At 42.9% G+C, this 24,479-nt stretch overlaps 1 protein-coding gene across 1 annotated transcript; it reads right to left on the bottom strand.

The window, feature by feature from the left end:
• Positions 1–19,926: 19,926 nt before the first annotated feature.
• On the bottom strand, positions 19,927–24,466 carry DUSP6 (dual specificity phosphatase 6). Its single transcript, XM_019446395.2, has 3 exons — positions 23,617–24,466; positions 22,544–22,981; positions 19,927–21,462 (listed from the first exon to the last, which is right to left on the bottom strand). Exons 1-3 carry the CDS (start codon positions 24,014–24,016, stop codon positions 21,155–21,157), a joined length of 1,146 nt encoding a protein of 381 aa, XP_019301940.1. The 5' UTR covers positions 24,017–24,466; the 3' UTR covers positions 19,927–21,154.
• Positions 24,467–24,479: the final 13 nt, after the last annotated feature.

The following is a 24,479-nucleotide window of genomic DNA, read 5'->3' as shown; positions in this document are numbered from 1 at the left end:
TAAAAATGCCGTGACATGTAACAAAGAAGGGAGGTAGCAGTGGCTGTCAAAAGTGGGCAGCCTGACAGCCTCCTGACAGGGAAACCCTACACTGTATTTTTAAACCAACCTATGTAATTTAGGAGAAAAGTCACCACATCTCCTGATAAAGCTTTTGGGGGCGGCTAGAGGATAAGTTTGCAGTGCTGGAAATGGCAGGGCCTCCCACACTGAGAAGCCTTGAGATTCTGCCTTTTTGCAGGAAGAAAGAAAGAAAGAAAGAAAGAAGAAAGAAAGAAAGAAAGGGAGAAAGAAAAGGAGAAAGAAAGAAAAAGAGAAAGAAAGAAAGAAAGAAAGAAAGAAAGAAAGAAAGAAAGGGAGAAAGAAAAGGAGAAAGAAAGAAAAAGAGAAAGAAAGAAAGAAAGAAAGAAAGAAAGAAAGAAAGAAAGAAAACCCAAAAGTCTGTATTTCCTGAGTAAAATGGAAGCAGCCTCTAAGAGAAAACACAGAAGTTCCCAGATCTTGGAAATCAGCATGAACATCACCTGGTTAGCGTTGATAACAAGCAAGATGTGAGTGACCTGGTCTGAGTGAGTGACGTGGAGAAAAACTGGTAGCGGGTCATAAATAAATGTGGTCGTTTAACATAATCCCAGTGAGGAAGATGGAGTGACTTTGGCAGAATCTGACAGAATTTGAACAGTAGTGCCTCTAATACTCCCATATCTGGTCCTCGGGGAAATGGTGAGGATGGAGATTCTTCTCCACAGGGAGGATGCGAAATGTTTTGGCAGAGAGATTATGGAATCCCACCTCCCAACTTTCTCACTGAGGGTGTACTCTTTAGTTATTTAACTCTCTGAGCCTTCGTTTTCCTGACTTATAAAATGGGACTGATGGCATTATACCTGGCAGGGTTGCTGTTAGCATTAAGGAACAGCCAGAATAAATGCCATTTAGTGAGACCAATAGTGAAGGGCACACTCTAAGTATCTGCCAAGCCCTGAATTTGTCAAAAGGGCGCTTAGTATGAGGGAAGAGAAGGGGTTTTCTGGGGGCGCCTGGCTAGCTCAGTTGGAAGAGCAAGCTACCCTTGATCTCAGGGTTGTGAGTTCAAGCCCCATGTTGGGTGTAGAGATCACTTAAATGAATAAATAAGAAGTTTAAAAAAGGGAGGGGGCCAAAGGGGGACCTCACATATTCTTCTTGGCCATCAAATAAATGCCCCAACTGCCTCCTCTAACTTCTGGATAGACCAATGTCTGATCCCGACATAAGATTTGACTAAGTCTGTAACCACGCCCTTAACTCCCCCATTCAAATACCCACTACACACACACACACACACACACACACACACACACATACACACACCAGGCTGCCGCCAAGAGCACACGCTGTGCCATTGCCCAGCCCTGGGTGACCGACCCTGACATAGGCCCCCGAAAGGGCAGTTGTTTGACTGAATGCAACCTCTTATTAAAAATTAATTTCTGTCAAACCCGATTACATATGAACACAGCCTCATTGTGATCACTACTGTGATTTCTGGAAACAAACATAGGCTCTACTGTTGCCAAAAGCAAGGGGCAGTTTAGGACAATTCTCAGTCTTGATCCATGAACATGGAGACACAGCCAGCAGATTCCCTGAGGCTCACAAAGGCATTTGTCCCCCAAGGACAGCTATCTGCCTCACCCTCCTCCTCCCGTTCCACCCTGCCTCACACCCACTGCCTCACTCCCTGGAGCAAACATGTAGAGAAAGAAAAGCTTGCTCCCTAATGCAAATAGATCCCACACCCAATCCAGATTCTACCTCTTCTATTAGTATGTGCTTTCCCTTTGAGAGCTCAGGGTTCCTCCTCTGTAAATATAGAATAATGATGGCAACACCACTACCCAACCCATAGGGTTGTTGTGGTAGATTAAATGAGACAATATATATAAAGCACCTAGAATATAGCGAGCAGAAACTCAAGAAATACTCATCCTATCTCCTATTGCTATCCTGCCTTGTGCAATACTGTACTGGAATGCTGTCTTCTACAATGTTTCTTCTAAATTCAGGGCACAAAATTGGGCTGTTGTTCCTGGAGAGCAATGAGTTGAAGAGAATAGAGCTCTGTGGCTAACATACTCTAAACCAGATTTATGCACCCCATATATCTCTCATAAAATTAGTTTTTTTCCCCCTCTGCATTAATCATTTCTTCTACTTCCATCTCATGAGATCAAGAAGTTAGAGGTAGAGGGGCGCCTGGGTGGCTCAGTCGGTTAGGCATCCGACTTCAGCTCCAGTCATGATCTCGCGGTTCACGAGTTTGAGCCCCGCGTTGGGCACCATGCTGACAGATCGGAGCCTGGAGCCTGCTTCAGATTCTGTGTCTTTGTCTCTCTCTGCCTCTCTCTCTCTCTCTCTCTCTCAAAAATAAATAAAAACATTTTTAAAAAAGAAGGTAGAGGTAGAAAATCCACTGTGTCCTCCTCCTCTCCCTACTTTATATATCTTCACTATTTTTGCCATCAACTACTTTGACATGGCACTGCATGATCTTCTAACATGGTGGAGAGAACACCAGCTTCTAAAATGGGTGCTACCCTACTGACGTAGAAAGAATAAAAAGAGTAACAATGTCCAATGAGATAAGGGAGGCAAGTCTGAAAGAGGGCAAGCAGGCAATATGAATCAGAGATTAAATGTGTGAGATCATTGACCCAGTCATTCCACTTCCAGGAATTTATCCAAAGGAAATAATTAAGCAAGCATACACCAATGGTTTTCATTATAGTATTGCTGATCATGGTGAAAAATTGTAAATAAGCTAATGTTCCTCAATAGGAGGTTGACCATGTAAACTATTGTACATTCATACAATTGAATACGATGTAGTAACTGTTTTAAAAAATGAAATAAAGCTGGGCTTTTGAAATGGAGAGAAACTCTCTATAAATTGTTGAAGTTGAAAAATGCTGGTTGCAGAAAAATATGTGAATATAATCCTGTTTATGTAAAAATACAAAAATCTCTTATGTATATTTACATAACCATTTGTAAAACCCAAACTATGCTTTGTCAGACTTTTGAGTGGTTCTTTCTGGTGGGAAGATCATAAGAGTATTTTTAAAAATGTTTTATAAACCCAGACATGATTTTGTAATTTGAGCCCCTACACATTTAGAATCATCCAAATAGAATTTTTAATACAAATAAGATAAACAAAGAAAAGAAAAGAAATGCAAGTATGCACCTAATAAGAGAGCAAAAATTGACAGAATTAAAGGGAGAGATAGACAATTCAATAATCAAGTAGCAAATTACCTCTCTCAGTAATTAATAGACCAACTAGACAAAAATGTCAGTAAAAATATAGAAGATCTAAACACCATCAACTACTGTGAGCTAGTTGATATTTGTAGGACACATTTTCTCTTCAAGTATATATGTTATGTTCACCAAAATAAACTACATGGTAAGGCCATAAAATGAGTCTAGTTTTTTTTTTTTTTTTTTAAGTTTGAAATTATGTGAAGTATATGCTTTGACCAGAGTGGAAGTAAATTAGAAATCAATAACAAACCATCTAGAAAAAAAGTCCCAAATGTTTGGAAATCAAGTAACACACTTTTTTTTTTTTTTTTTGAAGAATGTCTTTTTAATTTATTTTATTTTAGGGAGAAAGAGAGGGTGAGTGGGAGGAGGGGCAGAGAGAAAGAGAGAGAGAGAGAGAGAGAGAATCCTAAGCAGTCTCCACACTCAGTGCAGAGCCTGACAAGGGGCTTGATCTCACGACTGTGAGATTATGACCTGAGCCAAAACCAAAAGCAAGACGCTTGACAGACTGAGCCACCCAGGTGCCCATCAAGTAACTAAGTAATCCATAGGTCCAAGAAGAATTTACAAGGGAAATTAGAAAACATTTTAAGCTAAATGATAATAATAACAATGGAATTTAAACTTTGCGGGATGCAGCTAAAACAGTGATTAGAGGGAAATTTAAGGCTTTGAATGTTTATATAAAATAAAGTCTAAAATCAACAATCTCAAGTTCCTACATTAGAAGCTAAAAAAAGAACAAAGTAAATCACAGTAAGTAGAAGAAATAAAATGATTCAAATAAGAACAGAAATCAAAGAAATGACAAACAGACAAAAGAAAAAAATGAATACAATAGAAATATTGGATGAAGATCTTTAAGATCCCTTTTTTCCAAACAGTGATGTAATTCTGAGTGCCATTAGGATATCAGATTCCCAAAGACTTTCTTCCCATCTGTTTGGGTGACCCGTCATTCTATTTTGCAAACATTCATTGATTTGCATGTTCGTCCTAGGCAAAGCCTCCTAGAAAATAAGCAAGTATATACACCTATTTAATGAAATGTAGTAACTCAGACCCTTTACAAACATGTACATTATAAACATTTATTAAGAATCTACAAAGTACATGACACCGTGTTTTACATATGATTGCATTTATCCATATGCACAACAGTCCTGTTTGTTCATGCAATATTTACTGAGCATCTGGTATATACCAAGCACCCTTCCAGGTGATGGGTTAACAAGAGTGTTTATAAGCTAGGTATTATTGCTCCCACATCACAGTGGAGGAAACGGAGTGTCAGAGAAGTTAAATAGTGGCTCAGGATCTGAGAGTGTTGGTTGAGCAAAGATTTTCAACCCGTCTCAAAGCCTGGTTTTCAGCTATCCTATACAAAAGGACTCTAAGACACAAAGGTAAAGTGACACAGTTGAACCAACACTTAGAATAGAATATGAAGTACTGTACAAGGGAGATGAAGACATAATCACGGGAACATGTCAAAATCTGCTGAAAGGATTCAGAAAGCTTCCCAGAGGAGGGGGCATCGGAGCTGAGATTTGACGGAAGGGGAAAAGTTTGCCAAGAAGGCTGGCAAACACGTCAACACATTTCGGCTGCCCAATAACCCCGGATGGGTTGCCATTATGACTCTTTCATGGATGAGAAGACGGAGGTCAAGATTGCTGAAAGGATTTGCTTAGGCTTAGTCACTAAGGTACATGTCAGGTTCTGGGTCAAGTATCTCACAGCCACTGGTCTCAAGACAACCCTGTGTTTCAGACACCTCTTTCCCCTCCCCCGGCCCCTCCCCGGTTAACAGTACTACCACTGGGTCTTGCCTAGAGCTTGGCAACATCCTGTTCCTGGCTACACTCCCAGCTCAGCCTGACTCCCAAGACCAAACCGTAGGTTCTGTAAAAGTTTTCTGAATTATGAGTCCAAAGTCCTGAGTTCTGAAGAGAAGAGTGACTTTAGGAGAGAAAGAGAGAACATTCTTTTATTTAGGCACATGTCAAGAAGCTTGTTCTTCCCACCAAAATAAATCATAGGTGTACCTGAAATAAGATAATAAATAATAAATAAGATAATAAAATCCAAAACAAACAAACAAAAGCCTCTTTCCTTAAACCTCCCTTCTCCCGGCCCCTCCCTACAAGTTGATTCACGCACACTCTTTCAGCTAAGTCAGGAATGGCCTAATTCTAGTTTCCCTTGTTAGAAGGCGTGAATTGAAGCTGCCTTAGCTTCCTGTCTTTTTGTGACCTTCTGATGACCTGGGAGCTCCCCCCCACTTTGGTTAGGGCCTCTCCATGCCTCAAATCTACACATCAGTGGGATTTATTTTTCCTTTTGTTTTTAATGGTTCCTCAGAACCATACTCATTTAGCAATCCCACCCACTTCCTTTCTTGTTTCTTTGGCCTGTAGGGGTTATAACCCACCTCTCCTCCGGGGCAGGCAGGTTCTTAGGGGCCCAGGGTGATTGATTGATTTATAGTTCTCCTTATGTTTGGTTGTTTTGTTTTGTTTTGTTTTTCCTTCTCCTATGGGGTAAAAAGCCAAATTGTGTCTTTCTTTCACTATTTACAACTTTGGATGTCAGCTAATAATCCTTCGATTTCTCTTCTTGTATTAGCCTTTGTTTTTTAGTATAATTATAGACCTCAGCACACCAGGCAATCTGGGATTAAATTGGCCTATGTTTAGGCTGAAGAAATCATCTTGAAAAGTCAAAACCAGTACAGGCATCATGTTACTAAATTAACATTACTAGGGCCCAACACTAGGAGAAAAAGAAAATATTAAAAAAAAAGAAAATATTTAAGGGGGCGCCTGGCTGGCCTAGTCGGCAGAGCTTGCGACTCTTAATCTTAGGGTTGTGAGTTCGACCCTGAAATTGGGTGTAGAGGTTATTTAAAAAAAATAAAATCTTTAAAAAGATATATATATGTATATATATACATATATATATCTTGAAAAGAAAGCAAGAAGAGGAAAAAGAGAATTGTACAACGTTTGACTTAGCCGGCTCAAGCATGTAGCCTCCCTATCCACCTTCACAGGGGTCAGGAAAAAGCCTTGGGTGAGCAGAATAACCACCAGCAGCAAAACTCTGTGATTCTGAGATACAACCATGCAATATGCCAAGTGCATTTGGCATAAAAGAAGGACGTTGCACAGAAAATTTTGTGGTTTTGTAAAGAATTCCACAGGTTGAATTAACTACAAAGAATGCATGCAACAAGCCTTATGACGAGCTTTCAAAAGCCTGACATCTCTCAGTGGTCTCTAAAGTAAACAAATCTCCCCCACAGTAGTATCGATTTCTATGGATTTGAGTTTCTGCTCTGAAATGATGTAACCTTCTACCTGGGGCAGCTTACAACTACCAAATGACAGAGAAACCGAATTCAAGCTCGCTTCTTTCATTCCTTGAAGAGCATGCCCTGCAGGGCTGCACGTTAGTATCCAGCAACCAGGAAATATTTCGTAAACAGAATTTGCACTCCATTTATTCTGAGTTTACTTTAAGAAGCCACTTATCTCTTTTAGAAGGACTTCCCTTGCCAATCACCTTTTGGAAAAAGCCTGGGAGAGACACTCCCCGAGGACGTGCAGAATCCTAGTTCAACAGATTGTTTGATAGAAATAAACAACTAAACCATCAACATCTTAGGATCTTCCCTTTTCCTTCCAAAGACAATCATTCTTTTTAGAGCAACTGAATCACGTACACGGATGTACACGCATGAACATACATGCACAAGCGCACGGGTGCACCCACACGTGCACATACACACTGCAATGTCACCTCTGATACATCTTGAGAAACAAGGCCACAATTTCTTTTCCAATGATGGCTTATGCTAAAATACCTAAAATAAATAATAATTTGGCAGGGGGGAGGGGGGTGGATAGGAAGCCCTTAAAAGTCACATTGTTCAACACTTAATTTCACAAATGATAAAATGGAGGCCCAGATTATGCTAAATTTCTTCCAAAAAGAATTTTGAGATAAGATTAGAATTTTTCCTTCTCTGATCTCTCACAGTGGGAAGATCAAAGGCTCTGAGGTCAGAGCAGCCTGGGTTCAAATGCTGGCTTTACCATTTACTGCCTTAGTGACCCTAAGTAAATTAATTTCTCTAAGCCTCCATTTTCCCATCTACAAAATAGAGGTGATAACAGCTGATGGGATCCTGAATACACCACAGTGAAGAGTGTTGTTTGTTTTTTTTTTTTTAATCTTTCTGAACTCCTCTTATTTGCCTAAAAACAGAGACTCCCCCAAGAATTCAAATGTCATGAATGTCCTTGCCTGGGGTTTCACCAGGAAAGGTTGACTCCTATCACTGGAGATTAGTCAGCACCAGGATAAGAAATCACCTAAATAGACATTGTCACAAAATTATCGTGTCTCTCATCTATTCTCCTAAGGGCCCATGTATTTTCCTAAAAGTCCTTTGTTTTTTCCATAAGTGCCCTTTCTCCCTCTCCCTTTCCCCTGTTAAGGTGGTATATAAACCCTAAATTCTCACCACCTCCTTGAGACACAATTTTCTGCGAACTCCAGCAAACATATGTGAATAAGAGTTTGTCTTTTCTCCTGCCCCTCTGTCTTTGGCCAGTTTAGTTTGCAGGCCTCTGCTTATTAAACCTAAGAGATCAGAGAAAAAGCTTTCCCTCCCTGGCAGAGTTACCCACAATGAGCAAGACGCTGTTCTAAGATCATTTCGTGTATTAATTCATTTGCTTCCCACCACATTCTTATGTTATTTCCATTTTAGAGATGAGGAAACTAAGGCATAAAGAGGTTAGCCAACTTACTTCAAGTCAGACAGCTAGGACTGGTAGAGTGAGGATTCGAAGCTAACAGCTCCAGAGCCCTTGTGCTTAACCACTGTGTGAGAGTAATCTCTACCTCACAAGAGAGTACCGAAGATTAGACAGGATCCTCTTCATCCAGTCTGACACACAGGAAGGGCTCAAAAAAATGGAGATTCCATTTTTACTACCAGAAAAATGTGCTGTGTTGGGGCGCCTGGGTGGCTCAGTCGGTCGATTGACCGACTTTGGCTCAGGTCATGATCTCAAGATTCGTGAGTTCGAGCCCCGCATCAGGCTTTCTCTCTGTTGTCAGCATGAAGCCCACCTCGGATCTTCTGTCCCCCTCCCTCTACACCTCCACCGCTCATGCTGTCTCTCTCTTTCAAAAATAAATAAACATTTAAAAAAAAAAAAAGAAAGAAAAATGTGATGTGTCAGGGTGCTGATGATGAACCTAGAATGTTTCCTGTCTCTCATCAAGGGATTAAGGTAGAACAAGGAACCATAATGTATAGCTAATATTTACTATTTTGTGTTTCAATTAGCTATAGCTTGACAGTGTGGAGGGTGTGGGAGTTCCCAATGGAAGACAAGGACAAGAGAGTCAGCGGGTAAAACTCTGATAGGATTATCCAGCACCACCCAATGGACCCCAACATCCCAGTGACTAAAAAGGTGTGGGTTTTGTTTTGTTTTGCTTGTTTTACCACAGAACAGGAATATTTGTCTCAACCCTGACGGAACGTGGATGAATTATCCCACAAAGTCCCTGGACTCTGATTCCAGGCCTGTCAGCAATCTTGGAATGAGGAGTCCAGCGTGCCCTCCCCTTCATCCTGGGAAGGGGATGGCCCATGAGATGGGCAATACCCACTTTGCTGTGGAGGAGTGTAAAGCAGATGTTAAGAACCCGAGCTTTTGAAGTAAACAGACCCAGGAACAAAAATACCAGCTTCTCCACAACTTACCTGGGGGACCTTTGGCAAATTAAGCTTCATTTAAACTCTGAATTCCTATTTCCTCAACTCAAAGATGGAGATTGACTATCCCTACAAAATCGATCTCATAGGATAGATGGGCCAGCCTCGCGGTAATAGCTCAAGGCATATTCTTCGGTAAATTTGTAAACTGACTTTGTGATTTATCAGCCACCAGCAGGGAGTCTTCCATGATTCTTTCCTCCCCCACACAGAAAAACCATCCCCTGCCCTCTGAATTCCTGCAGTGCTTCTCCATCTCTTTGGGGGCAATGGGTGATGTTCCTTTCTGTATGCCAGAGAAAAGAGCTAAGCACTTGACATGCATTTTTTTTCCCATTTAATCTTGATAACATTATGAGGTAAGTACTATTATTATCTCCTTTTTTTCACAGATGAAAAAAGGAAAAATTAAATGAGGTTAAGAAGCTGGTCGAAGATTACACAGGTAGCTAGTGATGAAGCTAATATTTGAACCTACAAGAGTCTAAATCCAGAGCCTGTGTTTAAGTTATGTTATGTTAACTTTACGTTCTCTGTTACTCTATACCTCATAATTATTTATATTCATTATTAGTTTCATTCTGAGGCTGAAAGTTCAAATTTTGTATCCAATTTATCTTTTTTATGGCACTCAGAACATTCTGTAAACACAATAGGAATTGTGTTTTCTTATTATTGAATGAATGAATGAATGAATGAATGAATGAATAAAAATTATATAATTTTTATTCCCCAGAGCCTGTTCAATCATAATTATTTGTACTAAGCGCCTTACATCAATTGTCTCATTCAATCCTCACAACTCCATGAGCTAAGTGCAATTATTCCCATTGCTCAGCCAGTGAAACCCCAAGGCTCACCGAGACTAAGTAATTTGTCCAAGGTCGCATCGCTAAGTCACAGATCTGAATTCTCGTCTGGGAAGATTGAACACCCTGACCAAGCTTGTAACCATCATTCCACAGCTGAGAACCAGATCCGAATGGAGGTGGCCTCATCAAACCACAGACACATATCGTGGGCCACTCAGCCAGCATTTCTTCTTTTAAAAGATTTTAACTCTTGGGATGTGTCTGGCTGGCTCAGTCAGTGGAGCATGTGACTTGATCTCAGGCTTGTGAGTTCAAGCCCCACACACTGGGTGTGGAGCCTACTTAAAAATCGATCAATCAATAACAAATTAAACTTTTTAACTCCTAATTGCTTTCGTCAAGGAGCAATGTTTTTAAAAATTTAATGTTTATTTTTGAGAGAGAGAGAGACAGAATGCAAGTGGGGGAGGGGCAGAGAGAGAGAAGCAGGCTCCAGGCTCCAGGCACAGAGCCCCACGAGGGGGCTCGAACTCATGAGCTGTCAGATCATGACCTGAGCCGAAGTTGAACACTTAATCGACTGAGCCACCCAGGTGCCCCAAAAAGAGCCTTAAATTTTGGATAGAGATCAGTGGCAATTTCAAATTTTCCTCACAGGAAGGGTTTGGGAATAGCAATTTCACTGTAACTGAGGTGGAGAGGGAAGGAAGGACAAGGAGTTTTGTTTTGATTATTATAAAGCTATATTTTCATAGGAGGCTCACTATTTTTTAATCAGGTTCTAGTGTTTTTTGTGCATCGCCAAGAGATAATTGTTCTTCTGTTTGAGGGTATATTTTAAAACGTGTGTTCCATGAATCTGTACGTGGACCAGTCTTGCTTACCATTTCTTTAAAGTGATTTAAACATCAATAAAGTGAAGTCTCAAATTTATAAAAAGACACCAAGGTTTTCTGGCAATTGCAAAACCAACCTGATAAGAATAAACGTCAGGAGGATCTCGTGGAGCTGCATGAGTGGGCGGAGAACATTTGCGTTCAGTGGAGGTGGTTCACATAATGCCAACAGGAAAAGAGAACCCCCCTCGTTCTCGGGAGACCAAGGCTTTCTGAGTGCAGACGTGATCCAGGAAAAAGATGATGGCATCATTGCAGCCCATTCCCTGAAGAAGTCGGTCCAAAGCATTGTGGCAGTTACAAAAGCAAGCATCATCAGGAAGGATGTTAAAAACAAAATAGAAAGCACAGTCTTATGAGTGCTCGCACACACACGCACACACACATACACACGGAGACACCAGAATTCATCTGCTACAGAAACACTGGGTAGAGTTCCAGTCATTAAACCTCCAAAATGTCATAATGAAACTGGAACATGACCAAAGAAGATCACTCAACAGTGTTAAGGTTTGTAAAGAAACTGGAGAGACTTTAAAACGCTTCAGCCTGAAAAGACAAAATATGAGTGAGCGTTGGTAGGCCAGAATCTAGAAAATCACAAAGGTATTGATAGAGTGACACCAAATCAAAGCAGAGCAGACCTAGAAACCCTGGTGAAATTAGAATAAAGTATTTTTAGGGAGATTCAAGTGCTACTTTATAGAACAGGGAACAAACTAGCAACAACAACAAAAATAACTCTACGAGAGCCTATAGTAGTGAGCTCATGAAAACTTATGATGCAGTTATAGCTAAACTATGGGTTCAACTTTTTGACGTCCATGTTATGAAAGACATCCATCAAGTTCCCTTTTACTCTATTCTTTGAAGACCCCGGGAGAGGAGATGCTAGAAGAAATTAACTACTGGTTTAAAATCTACAGCATATCTGGTAATTCCCAAACTGGTCAATCTAAAGAATCACTTGTGGACCTTAAAACAAACCAAGAAAAAAACAGATTGCCAGGTCTAATTCAGTAGATCTGGGACTTGGAGACCCAAAGAGAAAAATCCTTTCCATAAAATAAAAAAAAAAATTTTTTTTTTAATCCAGAGAGTAATCTGATTGACTGGATTTGAATCCTGTCTCATCCCTGAACCAATCACTGAGAGGGGAAACTGACACACTCTTCTTGCCCTGGCCTGGATCCTGTACCCTCCAGTATGGTGGAAGTGGGGTTCTCCCCAGAAAGAAAGTGGGTGACTAACATTGAGTCTCCCCTTTTCCCCAAGTAATAAAACCTCAAGTATATTAAGGGAAGTACATGCCCAGCTAAATGTTTATATTCCCCAGTCTCTCTAACTATGGCCATGTGGCTAATTTTGGCCATTAAGTGCCTAGAATTTAACTCTGGTACAGGATTTCCAGGAAGCTTTTTTCAGGGAACTGACTCTGCAGGAAGCACACTCTTTTTCTTTCCTCCTTCCTCCTCCCTCCTGACTGAAATGTGGATCTGATGACTAGCACGGAGCCACCATATTGTGACTGTGGGAATCAAAGCTTGAGTTTCGAATGATCCCATGAAGTTGCCCTTACCAGGCCAGCATTTCTCACCTCCTGACTTTTACAAAAGAGAATAAATCCTCGCGAGTTTTGACGACTTTTAGTGTTCGTTCACTATTTTAGGCTTCTGAACCTAATTCTCCACTGAAACTGTAGGATTCTGTAACCAGATGTTGTGGTATTATGATTTATAAGAAATACATACATTGGTCTCTGTCCCAGTCCCTGACACAGGGCTCCTGAAACCCTTGCAATTTCCTGGGTAATAAGGAGCGTCTTTCATTCTCGTGAGGTGACTCTGAGTGGAATCCTAGATGGTTGGTGGGTGAGGTCTGGTTCCAGGAAAGAAAAAGCCATGATTAGAAGTTTGGAATTTTCAGTTCTGCTTCCCATTCCCTTTACAAGGAAGAAAGGCTAAAAAGAAAAAAAAAATGGAGTTAATGAGCAGTCATATGCCTGTGTGATGAAACCTCCATAAGAAATCCCAATGGCGTAAGGTTCAGAAAGCTTCTAGGTAGATGAACACATCCCTGACAGAAGTATGGCATGTCCCTATTCCATGGTTACAGAACCTTCTGCCCTTGGGACCCTCCCCAACTTTGCCCCATTTCTTCACTTAGCTTTATCCTTTAACGTATCCTTTTATAATCTAATAAACATGTTTCCCTGAGTTCTGTGAGCTGTTCTAGCAAATTCATTAAACCTGAGTAGAGGGTTGGGGGAACCTCTGATCTGTAGCCAATTTGGACAGAAGCTGTGTGTAACCTGCGGACCTGCTCCTTGCTGTTGGCATCTGAAATAGGGTGGCTTCAGGACTAAGTACTTAACCTGTGGGATTGGACACTATCCCCTGGTAGATAGTGTTAGAATTGAATTACATTGTAGGATGCCCAGCTGGGGTCATAGAGAATTGCTTCGTGTGGGGAAAAAAACGCCACACATTTAGTGACCAGAAGTGTCAGAAGTGAAGTGTTCTGTGAGTAGTCAAGGAGACACAGAAGAAAGACCCACAGGAAGGAAGAACTGGAGTGGAGTTTTTCCAGTTCAAGATGTAACTAACAAGAGAGGTGAGGTTCACCAAAACCACGGTTATTTTTACACTCTGCAGATTCTCTTTATTTTTTTTTAATGTTTATTCATTTTTGAGAGAGAGAGAGAGAGAGAGAGAGAGAGTGCAAGTGGGGGAGGGGCAGAGAGAGAGAGAGAGAGAGGGAGACACAGACTCTAAAGCAAGCTCCAGGCTCTGAGCTGTCAGCACAGAGCCTGATGCAGGGCTCGAACTCATCAACTGTGAGATCATGACCTGAGCCGAAGCTGGACACTTAACCGACTGAGCCACCCAGGCGCCCCTGTAAATTCTCTTCAAATTTTATCACTCATATCCCTGAACGTTCTGATTTTTGCTCTCTGTTCTATACTTTGAAAAATACTTTTGCAAGACCTTATGAAGAATTTGGTTTCTACTACTTCCAAAGCTAGCCACAATTCATCACCTACAACTCTAACATCCCTTTTGCTTCTCTGTGAAAAACCACCCTGTCTTCCAAAGTTGGTTCAAGATTTAGTCTACCCCAAAACCCTTCCAGACCAGCCCCACTTAAGTCTAAATCATCAAATGTAGCTATTCTTTCAACTCAATCTTTGTAACTCTGTTTCCATGTTTATTAAATAGATTCAATTAGTGGTTTTCAAACATTTTAAGCCACAATTCCCTTGATTCGAAAACCATGGGCCTCTAAGACATCCATGCAAGATTATGCAGGTTGGCCATGCATTTTTATCACTGCCTTTCTGATTGGCACCTTTTAGAGTTGTGCAGTGCACAATCCACCCCAAATGTACCTACATCCATCCCTGAGGGGGAACAAAGTTTGAAAAGCATTGCACTGATATTTTCAGTGCATATCATCCATAAAAGACTAGTATTTAGAATATCAAAGCACTGCTTATATCAGTTTAAAAAAAAACATAAATAACTCAATTGAAAACTTGGCAAGAGATTTGAATGGGAACCTTGCAAAATAAAATCTCCTTTGACCAATCAAGACAAGGACTCACCCTCATGTGGAATCCGATGATGAAAATTAAAATCATAATAAGTAATCACTTCATATCCACAAGGTCAGCAAAAAAAAACTAAGAAGTCTGACAATGGCAAGTGTGGACAAAAATACGGAACAATATGAAAACTCAAATATTGGTGGTGGTGAGGTGAATTGGCACAACCACCCCATCATCTGAAGTTGGGGATCTACCCAGTTTATGCCAATTTTACTCCCTGGTATATCCCAGGGAAATGTGTGCATGTGTGCATCGGGGTACATGCACAAAGATCTTCTTAACAGTATTGTTCATAATAGTTAAAAATGGAAAAAACTCAAATGCCTATCAAAGTAAGATGATCTACTACAATAGAATACTATGAAATACAATAGAATACTAGTTTGCTTGAAAACAATTCGCTGTCATCGCACCCAGTAACTTTGGTGTGAATCTATCTCAAACAACATTTTCTCTGCCAACATGAAAACATTAATATTCTTTTATAAAACTATTTCATATTTTATTTTAGGGTCAATCTTAAGGATTTTTTTTTTTTGATGGTATTGCTCTGTTGTGAATGTTAGAGACAGATGAAAACAGGGCTGGATTGAGAAAATAATGGCACCAGTTCTTGACAACTATAATGTTGATGAGATGGGATCATGAGACGTAATCTGGGTCACTATGGCTTCTTAAAGTCTGACATTCGGTCTCCACATAAGATGTGGCAGACAGTGTTTCCCCAAAATGGCTACGACAATATTTTCCATCCCATGTTCTCTTCCAGAATCTTACCCCACCTTCATCTCCTGTCTTAGAATGGCGTAGATATCGGCATACAGCGGAAGTAACTTCGAAGACTAAGTCCTAAAAGTCAGTACAGTTTCCACCAGGCTCTCTCCCTTGGGGTCTCACCTATGGAACTCAGACACTGTACTGCGGGAAAATTTAGGCCACACGGAAAAGAAGCAAAGTCTCTGGCCCTAAGCCCTGGCTGTGCTTCTCACTGACGGCCAATACCAACTTGCCAACCATGGGAATGAGCCATCTTGGAAATGGAGCCTCTGGCCCACAGTCGAGCTACTCTAGATAATAAGACTCTGAAGAGAGATCAGCCTTCTCTGCAGAGGTCTGCTCAAATGCAGACTCAGGAAGAGAATAAATGATTATCATTGTTTGAAGCCATTAAGTTTTGGGGTGGTCTGTTACATAGCAGTAACAACCAGAACATAAAGGAGTGTTCCTGCTATAATTGCCCTGGGAGCTATGTGCTCCCCCAAATCCCCTTCTTTGTCCTGTCTTCTTTCTTCCTTCTCCTGTTAATATTTGCTGTAGGAATGAAACTGGACCTAATAAAAAAGGCTTAATGTAATACTTAGGTTGTCTCCAAAAGCAGGTAAGAGGGAATTCTAGCTTAGAAGAAGCTCCTTTTTTAGACTTGCTTGATGCTTAGTGTATAATCAATTCTTTTTTCCTTTGTGTGTTAAGGGTTCATTTTTGAAGATATAAGTGGTCCAAAACCTCTCTTTCCTAAAAAGCACTGGAGATAAATACACTCTCAAAAGGTATTTTCCATGGCAAGACAGGGAGGTAGGTGAGTCAAATTGCATACATGTTGGCTGTTAATCCTTTCGTATATAAAATATCATGTCTAAAATGTAATTTTGACTATTGCAGCCTGTAGGGACATACAAGGACCTGCCTGATAGTTCCTTGGGGGATCTGCTTTGATTTGGGACACTAGCAGAAAGATTAAGCGGTCAAACTTCTAAATATGACATTGCCTTCAGCCTTTGAGGGCTCGTTAAGTCTTCCATTGCCTTTGATTTCAACCTTGTTTCATCGGATCAGTGCAACACAGATCAAGGCCTGGATAAATATTTGTGAATTGTTTGAACTTTGTTTTGTGCCCTTAAATACTCTTAGGAGATCAATTTTGAACTTTAAAGAAGTTTGAGGATTCCATCATCAGAACCGGACTGATTCAGGGCCAATTGAGATAAGAACACAAGAGGAGTAAGGGTATTTGAAAGTCCGCAGGATCTTCTTGAAAATGATTATTACTGAGTAACTGCAACTAAATTTATACCCCCCCCCCAAATCCTTTTGAAACAGTTTAATGTCCAAAGAATGATTTTTTTTTTAAGATGAATTTTCAAGAATACTTAACGCCAGCTACAGCTGTGTCTCTGTGTCTGTCTCCCTTTCTCTCTCCTCCCACATCAGCTTTCCTTCAGGAGGGATCAGAGTGAGGAAGTGAATTCTTTGGGGTCAATTCACTGTGTAATCCTGAAAAGGGTGTGTGGGCAGGAGTGCAGGCCAGCTGGACACATGCTAGCCACCCTAGAGATCCTTAGGAAAATCAGTTTTGTAATTTATGTGCTCATGGACCCAGTATAGGGCAGGTTCTCCATGGAGAGAGAAGACGGGACACCACATCCCTCTGGTGACACATCAGCTGGGGCCCTGTGGCTTTCTCATGATTTTACTGTTGAATTTGGGTTTCATTTGGCAGGCCACTTAATCTCTGCTTCCTCCACTGCCTCAGCTATGAAACGGGGTCACCACTTCCTAGCCAACCCAAGGGCACCTTGTAAAAACGAGCAAAGACTGATGACAAACAGTTTATAACAAGAAGAGCTAAAGCTTCAAAGCTGCATTCTACCACTTGCCATTCGATGACTTTAGGCGTCTCTCTGCCTCCATTTCTTCAGTGACAAATAAGGCTGATAATAGGATCGATCCCACAGAGCTGTTTTGAGCATTAAGTGAGATGATATGGTGCATCTGATACCCTTCATAAGTGTTACTTGTTTTCGCCTGCTCCTCATCTCGTTTTATCATCTAACATGTGTCACCAATCCGTGACCAGAAGGCTGAAATTATGAGAGAATCCCAGAATGAAAGGTAAAGCCTCTCATTTTACAGACAAGGAAGAAGAAACTTAGGGAGGCTGGGTGACTGGCTCAGAGTATCTGGTTCATTAGTGAGAAAGCGAGAGAGAGTTAGAGTTCAGGTCTCCTAATTGCTGGGTCGGGGCAAGCCTCCAATTTTCACTCCTTTGGAGGCTGTGCGGATCTTTCTATCCCCAGATAAACCTTTCTTAGTCTGATTTTAATCTTAAGACCAGTAACCAGTGCACTCCCTAAAGTCTCCCACAGCCCCCATGAACCCTGAAGATAACCTCATCTCTGGAAAGGCGGCCTACCCTCCCCCCGACCCCCTCGTAGACCAGGAAAGGTAACGTTTTCTCCTGAGGAAGAGACCTGACGAAGCCACTAATGGGGACAGCAGGTGAGGAGGGAGGCCTGGGGAGCCGCAGCTGCTGGCAAAGGTTGCCCTAGTAACCGTGCGGGCTCCATTCAGGAAGCAAGCCCAACTCTAAGATGCGAAATGATCGCCTTCACCAGCCCCTGCAAGCACAAAGCAGCCGAGGGGACTGAGGTACAGCCAGGAGAAAGGCAGGCACAGTGCGAGGTGGGGGCCCATGCTGTCAGTTACAACCTTCCACCTTCCATAGAAGAAAAAGAAAGAGAACAGCTCTTTGAATCTTCTGGCCTGCGTGAACCGTGAAAACCACCCATTTAATAGGAGTCCTTTTGTGGCAACAGAGGGGAAGCGGGCACCACTCTGTCACCAGCCTGATGAAACAATATGCCAGGAGAGGGGGGGTAGAAATCCCAAACACTGCAACTTTATGGGGGCCCTAAACTCTTCTTGCTCCCTCTCCTTTATTCAGACTAATGACAAAGGCCATTTGCTACCGATTTATTGGACTCTTTTTTTCCCCTCACAGCTTGAGCTGCTTAAACGCGGGGAGCCCCTTCTCCCCAAATCGCTGTCAGACACTTGCTGAATGGGCCAGGCTCAATTATGCTCCCTCCACAGGTTCAGCTCACACTGTGACCCTGCATGGCTTCCTGCTATTCATATGTGTTACTTCCCCTTTGTGGTAATGGCTTGTGGCACTTGGCCAGAAAACATTATTAATTTCAGAAGTGCACTGACAAACAACAAACCCACAGTGAAACGAGAGGAAGTGCTGAGGAGGCCAGCTGTCGGCTGGAGCAGAGCAGTAGGGGACTCGATGTATGCAGGTTCCAGGAGGAAAAGAGATGATAATCCACAAAGAGGAAATGCACTAAAATTATCCACAGTCCAGAGTAAAGAAAAAAGAAAGGAAAAAACGAAAGAGAAAAGAAATCAGAGAAAAGAAAGGGGGAGAAAAAGCACGCAGCTACTTGAGCTGCAGCTGGACAGGAAATTGCTAACGCTGCTTGCAAATCCCTACTTTGAACAGGCAGTTTAGGGAATGCCAGGAGCGGAAACCGTTCAGAACTGGATTAACACGAGCCAAGTTGAACTGCAACCCACTTCTCCTTTCTCAGCTCTGGTTGACTTGGGGCACCCAAATGGGAAAGACTGAGTTGGTACTTTTCTGCACTGTTTCTGTTTGCCCTCTAAACATGCTTAGTTGCCAGAAGTCACCCTGGACTGTCTGATACGATTGCCATAATATCAGAGCCACTCGCCTCTCATAACGTAGATCACCAAATGATCCAACTGGCATCTCACACGCACCTGTGGGTGAAAAGCTCATCTCTCTCCTCGATGCAGGTGAAGGGGCTAAATTCATTTGAAAATTCTAATTCTTTTGATTTCCTACACCCGCCCTTTACTTTTATTTTTGGTTTGTGTATCTTTACACTTGGGACAAGGAGAGGGGATGTCCCAAGGAAAAAGACAGGATATTAAGCCTTTACCTCGAAAGGTACTGTTTAAAATAACTTCGACATAAGGTTCAGTAGTAGCGTCTGGCCCACACTCTAAACCAGCTAAGCACAAAGCACATTAGAACAGGAGTGGCAAAGTTTTAGCTCAAGTGTCAATGTGCAATTTTAAAGCCCACATCCAGGCTTGGTGAGAAGCTTAGCTATGCCTGCCACATGTGCGGGAGCAAGGAAAAGGGAGACGTCATTTCCGATTCACTTGATATTCCGACACTAGGATAGCTTGCAGGTAGAAGTGCCCCAGTAACAAACTGGCACAACGATTGTCCCTAGTTCTCCCAGGCATGTGTATTATCGAGTAGAAGGCCCTGACAGGGAAGGAGAGAGGTTAACACTGTGACTATCTTGTTATTCCGGAACCCCCTCTTTATGACTATTCAGGAATAGCCAAACTTTATACTTCAGCAAGGTGTGCTGTATGGCTTCATTTTTCTTCAAGGGCATTCCTATTTTCTTAAATGGGCCAGAGTTGTATTCATAAAGTGTTGTCGGAACACATCATACAGCCAGTTCATTCTATGATGTCATCTTTATTTGAAGCAAGCGGTTAATGTCATAAACTACACCTGAAAAACATTCCTGGGATTGCTTAGGCGATGGGAACTTTGCCCTGCTGTTCCTGTAGTACTTTACAAGCCAATTTCACTTCCCCGCTGAAAAATTCCTTAAAAGTATCACTTCACAGGTAGGTACAATTAAAGAGAGATTAAAAAAAAAAAAATACACATTCAATAGCCAAAATAGTCATTTATTAATAATTTAAGGTTTTACATTCTTATAATAAATTTCAGCTCAAAACTTTACACCATGAACATAATGGGGCAACTTGACTCTCCCTTTCCACAATCATATGCACTTCACCTATCAACCGGGTACCCAAGCTCACACACACACTTCCAGTTTTATACAAATTTTTTTTTTTAAAAAAAAAGGAAAGAAACCAACCCAAAGTATTGCATTTGAGGTGACACTCCCTGAAGAATTTTGTACAGAGGTAATATACTGTTTAGCACAGCTGAAGTTTAAAAAAAAAAAAAAGTGAGCCCATGATTTTGGTGTCTTTCCAAGATATCCCCTTTGAGACAACACAAGCCAAAATATTTACAAAGGTAAGGCATAGTCAAACTACATTAAGAAGGGAAAAAAAATCACAAGGAAGATATATGAAAGAGAGTAAAGGCTGCACCATAACAAGGTCTCAGTGAGAACAGTGTCCATGAAAACGTGATTCAGAGTTGGTGAAGTCGAGCATGCTGCAAATATACCCTTTGGATTAGAAAAGAGCAAACATTTCTGGTTTTTCTGTTTTAAGAAGTGGCGTACTGCTCTCCCTTTGGATGATTTCTTTTAAACCCATCAAAGAAAAAACAAACACAATTCAAACAAACACGGTCAAGTGATTTAAGATCAAATATTTACAATAATCAAATGGAGTATCAGATTTGTTTTCTTTATTATTACCTTTATTTATTTATTTATTTTATTTTTTATATTTTTTTGCAAACTGATACTACAAATACAGAGCTGAAACCTCTCTTTGGCTCCTCTATATGCAAAATTGAATCCGTCTTCACTGAAGACAGTATGTAATCAGTTCCAGGCGCAAAAAGAAACAGTCATACGAGGCCCTAAACACATGCTCCTCCCCTACCATTTGGTCCTACCCTATATACCTGGTGACCCTAGAATTCCAGTCCCTGCCTGGGTAGGCTGTACACACGGGCGTGGAGCGAACCTATGGCCCGTATCTATACAGCATGTTCTGTTCTTCCAACAAGAATGGAGCAAATCTCTCCCATGGTAATAACCAATTCCACACGTGGGAACCTCGTCTAATACAGACAACTGGTGTCATTCTGACACCTGCGGCCGTGTACAAAGAAAGCAGCCCAGCTGATGCTGCCAAGAGAAACGGCTAAAGGAACGGACACATCCGGTGAGGCGTGTGGGGCCTCTCACGTGGATTGCAGGGAGCCCGCCTGGTAGACGTTCTGGTTGGAGGGGGTGGTAAAATAGAGCTGCTGCGTGGGGGCCCGATTGTCACAGGGGCTGCTGAGTCCAAGCGTCCTCTCGAAGTCCAGCAGCTGGCCCATGAAGTTGAAGTTGGGCGAGATGTTGGATTTCTTCATCTTGACAATGTCATAAGCATCGTTCATTGACAGATTGAGCTTCTGCATAAGATAAGCCACAGTTACAGTGACCGAACGGCTGATGCCAGCCAGGCAATGCACCAAGACGCCACAGTTTTTGCCCCGGGCTTCATCTGTAAACACAAAAAGAAAGGCAAGCTTTCAGTAGACCGAAAACCACGCTTTGTGAATGATTAGTCTAAAAAGTGAGTTAAAAGAAAAGACAAAGAAAAGAAAGAAAGAAAGAAAGAAAGAAAGAAAGAAAGAAAGAAAGAATCGTGTGTGGCAGCTGGACCCTGCAGGCAGCAGAAAATGTATCATTGAGATAAAACATGTACACTGGGCACAATTACATATTTCAGATATTTTCTGAAAAGGGAGCTTTTGTATTAAGTTTCTGCCAACAACAACAACAACAAAAAATCCTTAATGTGTGCATTCTTTGCCTCAGCATGTGAATACCAGAAACCCTGCAATATGGTCTTGAATGCCTTTTATACAGACAAGCAGACTGCAAGGGTCTATTAAATTATTCTCCAACTGTTGTGCAGCTAACAATGGAGGTATTCAGGCATTTTAAAAGAGAGAGGGAAGTCACAGGGGACAGCCCATTAGGAGGAACAGGATGTCGACATGGCCTGAAAATGAGTTCCTTTGTAATAGGAAATGCATTACAATGCCTGGAGATTCGCTTCTCCAGGCTTCCAGCCCACAGTCCTTCCTGCTGGGCTCAGGTTACCCTCACTGTCTCACTGTGAACCCGTATCACAGTAACATTCAACTGAATTACAACATCTAGCATTCATAGAGCTTTCCAACAACTAACCTGATGTCCTAAAATAACTGTCAGATCTTTTAAAATTATAAAGCAGTGCTAAAATTCCTGTCAATGAGGAGGACTTCTAGCTAGCCTTTTCCAAGTCCAAAGACTGTGAGAAAATTCTGTTGCCCGATAATACACAGCCCCCTCTCAAATGACTGAATTCAAAGTGTCAGAAAGCACCATTTCAAAGACACCTGTGGTCTGCAGCCATGTCAATAGGCACTTTTTCTTTCTTTTAGCAAGAAGATAAACCAGAATTCCCTGCTTGTAACATTAGAGACCTGCAATCAGACATGCTAACAAGCAGCAAGAAAGGTTAACAGCTTAAGTTCTATGAATGGCTAGGAATTTTGCATTTAAAAGTCTGAGGAAGGACACTTAATTAGTCTCACCTATGAAAGAAATGGCCTCAGGGAAAAACTGGGACAGGTTTTGACTCCAGTGATCCGAGATGGGGATCTGCTTGTATTTAAACTCTCCTGCGTTCTCAAAGAGATTCGGCAAATTGGGGGTGACGTTCAAGATGTACTTGATGCCGAACTCCTCCAACACGTCCAGGTTGGTGGAGTCCTTGGCACAGCCCAAATAGAGGAAGGGCAAGATCTCCACGGGGAAAGAAGGCTGGCTGTTGGACAGCGGGCTGCCATCCGAGTCCGTTGCACTATTGGGGTCTCGGTCAAGGTCAGACTCAATGTCCGAGGAGGAGTCAGAGCTGATCCGCAGGCCCCCGAGCCCCAGCACTGGCAACGGTGGCGAGCTGCTGCTACATGAGCCGTCTAGATTCGTCTCGCAGTGCAGGGCGAACTCGGCTTGGAACTTACTGAAGCCACCTGCCAGGACGAGAAAGGCAATAGTGTAACCTGAGATCCCGTAGTAGTTTTCACAGCTAGTGAGAGCCGCGGCCGGGCGCAGGAAACACCCCAGCACCCTACGAACCCCCTACACACAGACCCAACTATAACAGAAAGACACTTAAATGTGTACCCTCGGGAGTGGAACGAACAGGCCCGCCTTCCCTGGAAACCCTTCTTTTAAATCCGGAGATGCATAAAAGGGCAACTTTTAAAAATATTTTGAGGGACCAGGAGGTGCGATCTGCGCACACACACACACACACACACACACACACACCATGACCTCTCCTGTCCTGCAAATCTCAATTCAAGATCGAACGATAGAAAGCAGGGACAGGTGGAGGAGACTCCCGGTAGGCAGGAGGAATCGTTAGAAAGAAACAACCCGTGCCTGTGGCCGGAAGCTGGTGGATTCTGCGCCAGCCTGCTCGCGAGTGCGGGACGCTCGAGGTTCGCAGCCGGTAGCTGGCGGCTGTCCCCCGACCCCGCGGCGCGACTCAGAAGCGCCAGTCAAGCGCAGCAGGGCCACTTGCAGTCCTCGTGCCCTGCCCGCAGCGCACAGCCCCGCGACCCCCGCCCGGCCCCGCGCGCGGGGCTCCCCCGGCGCGTACCTTCCAAGTAGAACGCCCGGCAGCCCTCGTCCTTGAGCTTCTTGAGCAGCAATCCAAGCACCGACTCGCCGCCGGTGTTCTCGTTCCAGTCGCTGCTACTCTCGTCGTAAAGCACCACGGTGTCGGTGCCGCAGCGCCGGGTGAAGCGGTCCCGGTCCTCGCCACGGGTGAAGAGCGCGCGCACCGGCAGGTTGCCCTTTTGCAGGCGCCGCAGCATGATGCCCGGGATGGCCACGTTGATGGCTGACTCGATGTGCGACGACTCATACAGCTCCTGCGGCCGGCAGTCCATCAGCAGCAGCCGCTCGTTGCCCAGCTCCAACTGCTCGTTGAGCCACGCCACGGTCTTGCTGATCGCCATTTCCGACGCGAAGGGCACGGGTCTGAGCGTATCTATCATGGGGGTCGAGCTACCGGAGAGGGCGGGGTGCCTAGCAGACGCCCCTCGGGGCAGGCATAGGCCGAGCGCGCTACGCGAAGCTGCCGCTCTCTGAGCGGGGTTTAATTCCACCTCGTCCTTCCCAGACCGTGTTAGCGGTTGGGGAAAGCGAGACAGAAGTGAAGCCGGCGGTTCCCGCTGCACCCCGCTGCAGCCGCTCGCTCTTGGTGTCAATGAATCTCTTTGAATGAAGCTGCCCAGACAGTTTTGTTCCTCCCCAGTGAATGAAATCCAATTAATTCGGACTCCCTGCTACTAAGAGGGGAGGGGAAAAAAAAAAAAAGTCCAGCGGCTCCTAATCCCTCCCTTCAAGGCTGCACCTCAAATCCGCCCAGGCGTCTTTCTCCTCGGATTATTCAAACCTCGATTTGCTCACTCTCCCTTGGACTCAACCCTCGCACACCCCCTGCGCGAGGCAGCTCCT

The sequence above is a fragment of the Panthera pardus genome, unplaced genomic scaffold (genome assembly GCF_024362965.1).
Source record: "Panthera pardus isolate Hobbes unplaced genomic scaffold, ASM2436296v1 HiC_scaffold_6, whole genome shotgun sequence".
Classification (NCBI taxonomy): domain Eukaryota; kingdom Metazoa; phylum Chordata; class Mammalia; order Carnivora; family Felidae; genus Panthera; species Panthera pardus.
This window is presented reverse-complemented; position numbering and strand designations above follow the sequence as displayed.

Bases quoted from the DNA above. Each gene is read 5' to 3' on its own strand.
- DUSP6 (XM_019446395.2), bottom strand. From the start codon at position 24,016: ATGATAGATACGCTCAGACCCGTGCCCTTCGCGTCGGAAATGGCGATC. The intron at 22,982-23,616 runs GTACGCGCCGGG...TCGTCCTGGCAG, and splicing joins CCGGGCGTTCTACTTGGAAG to GTGGCTTCAGTAAGTTCCAA. The intron at 21,463-22,543 runs GTGAGACTAATT...TTGTGTTTACAG, and splicing joins TGAGGCCATTTCTTTCATAG to ATGAAGCCCGGGGCAAAAAC.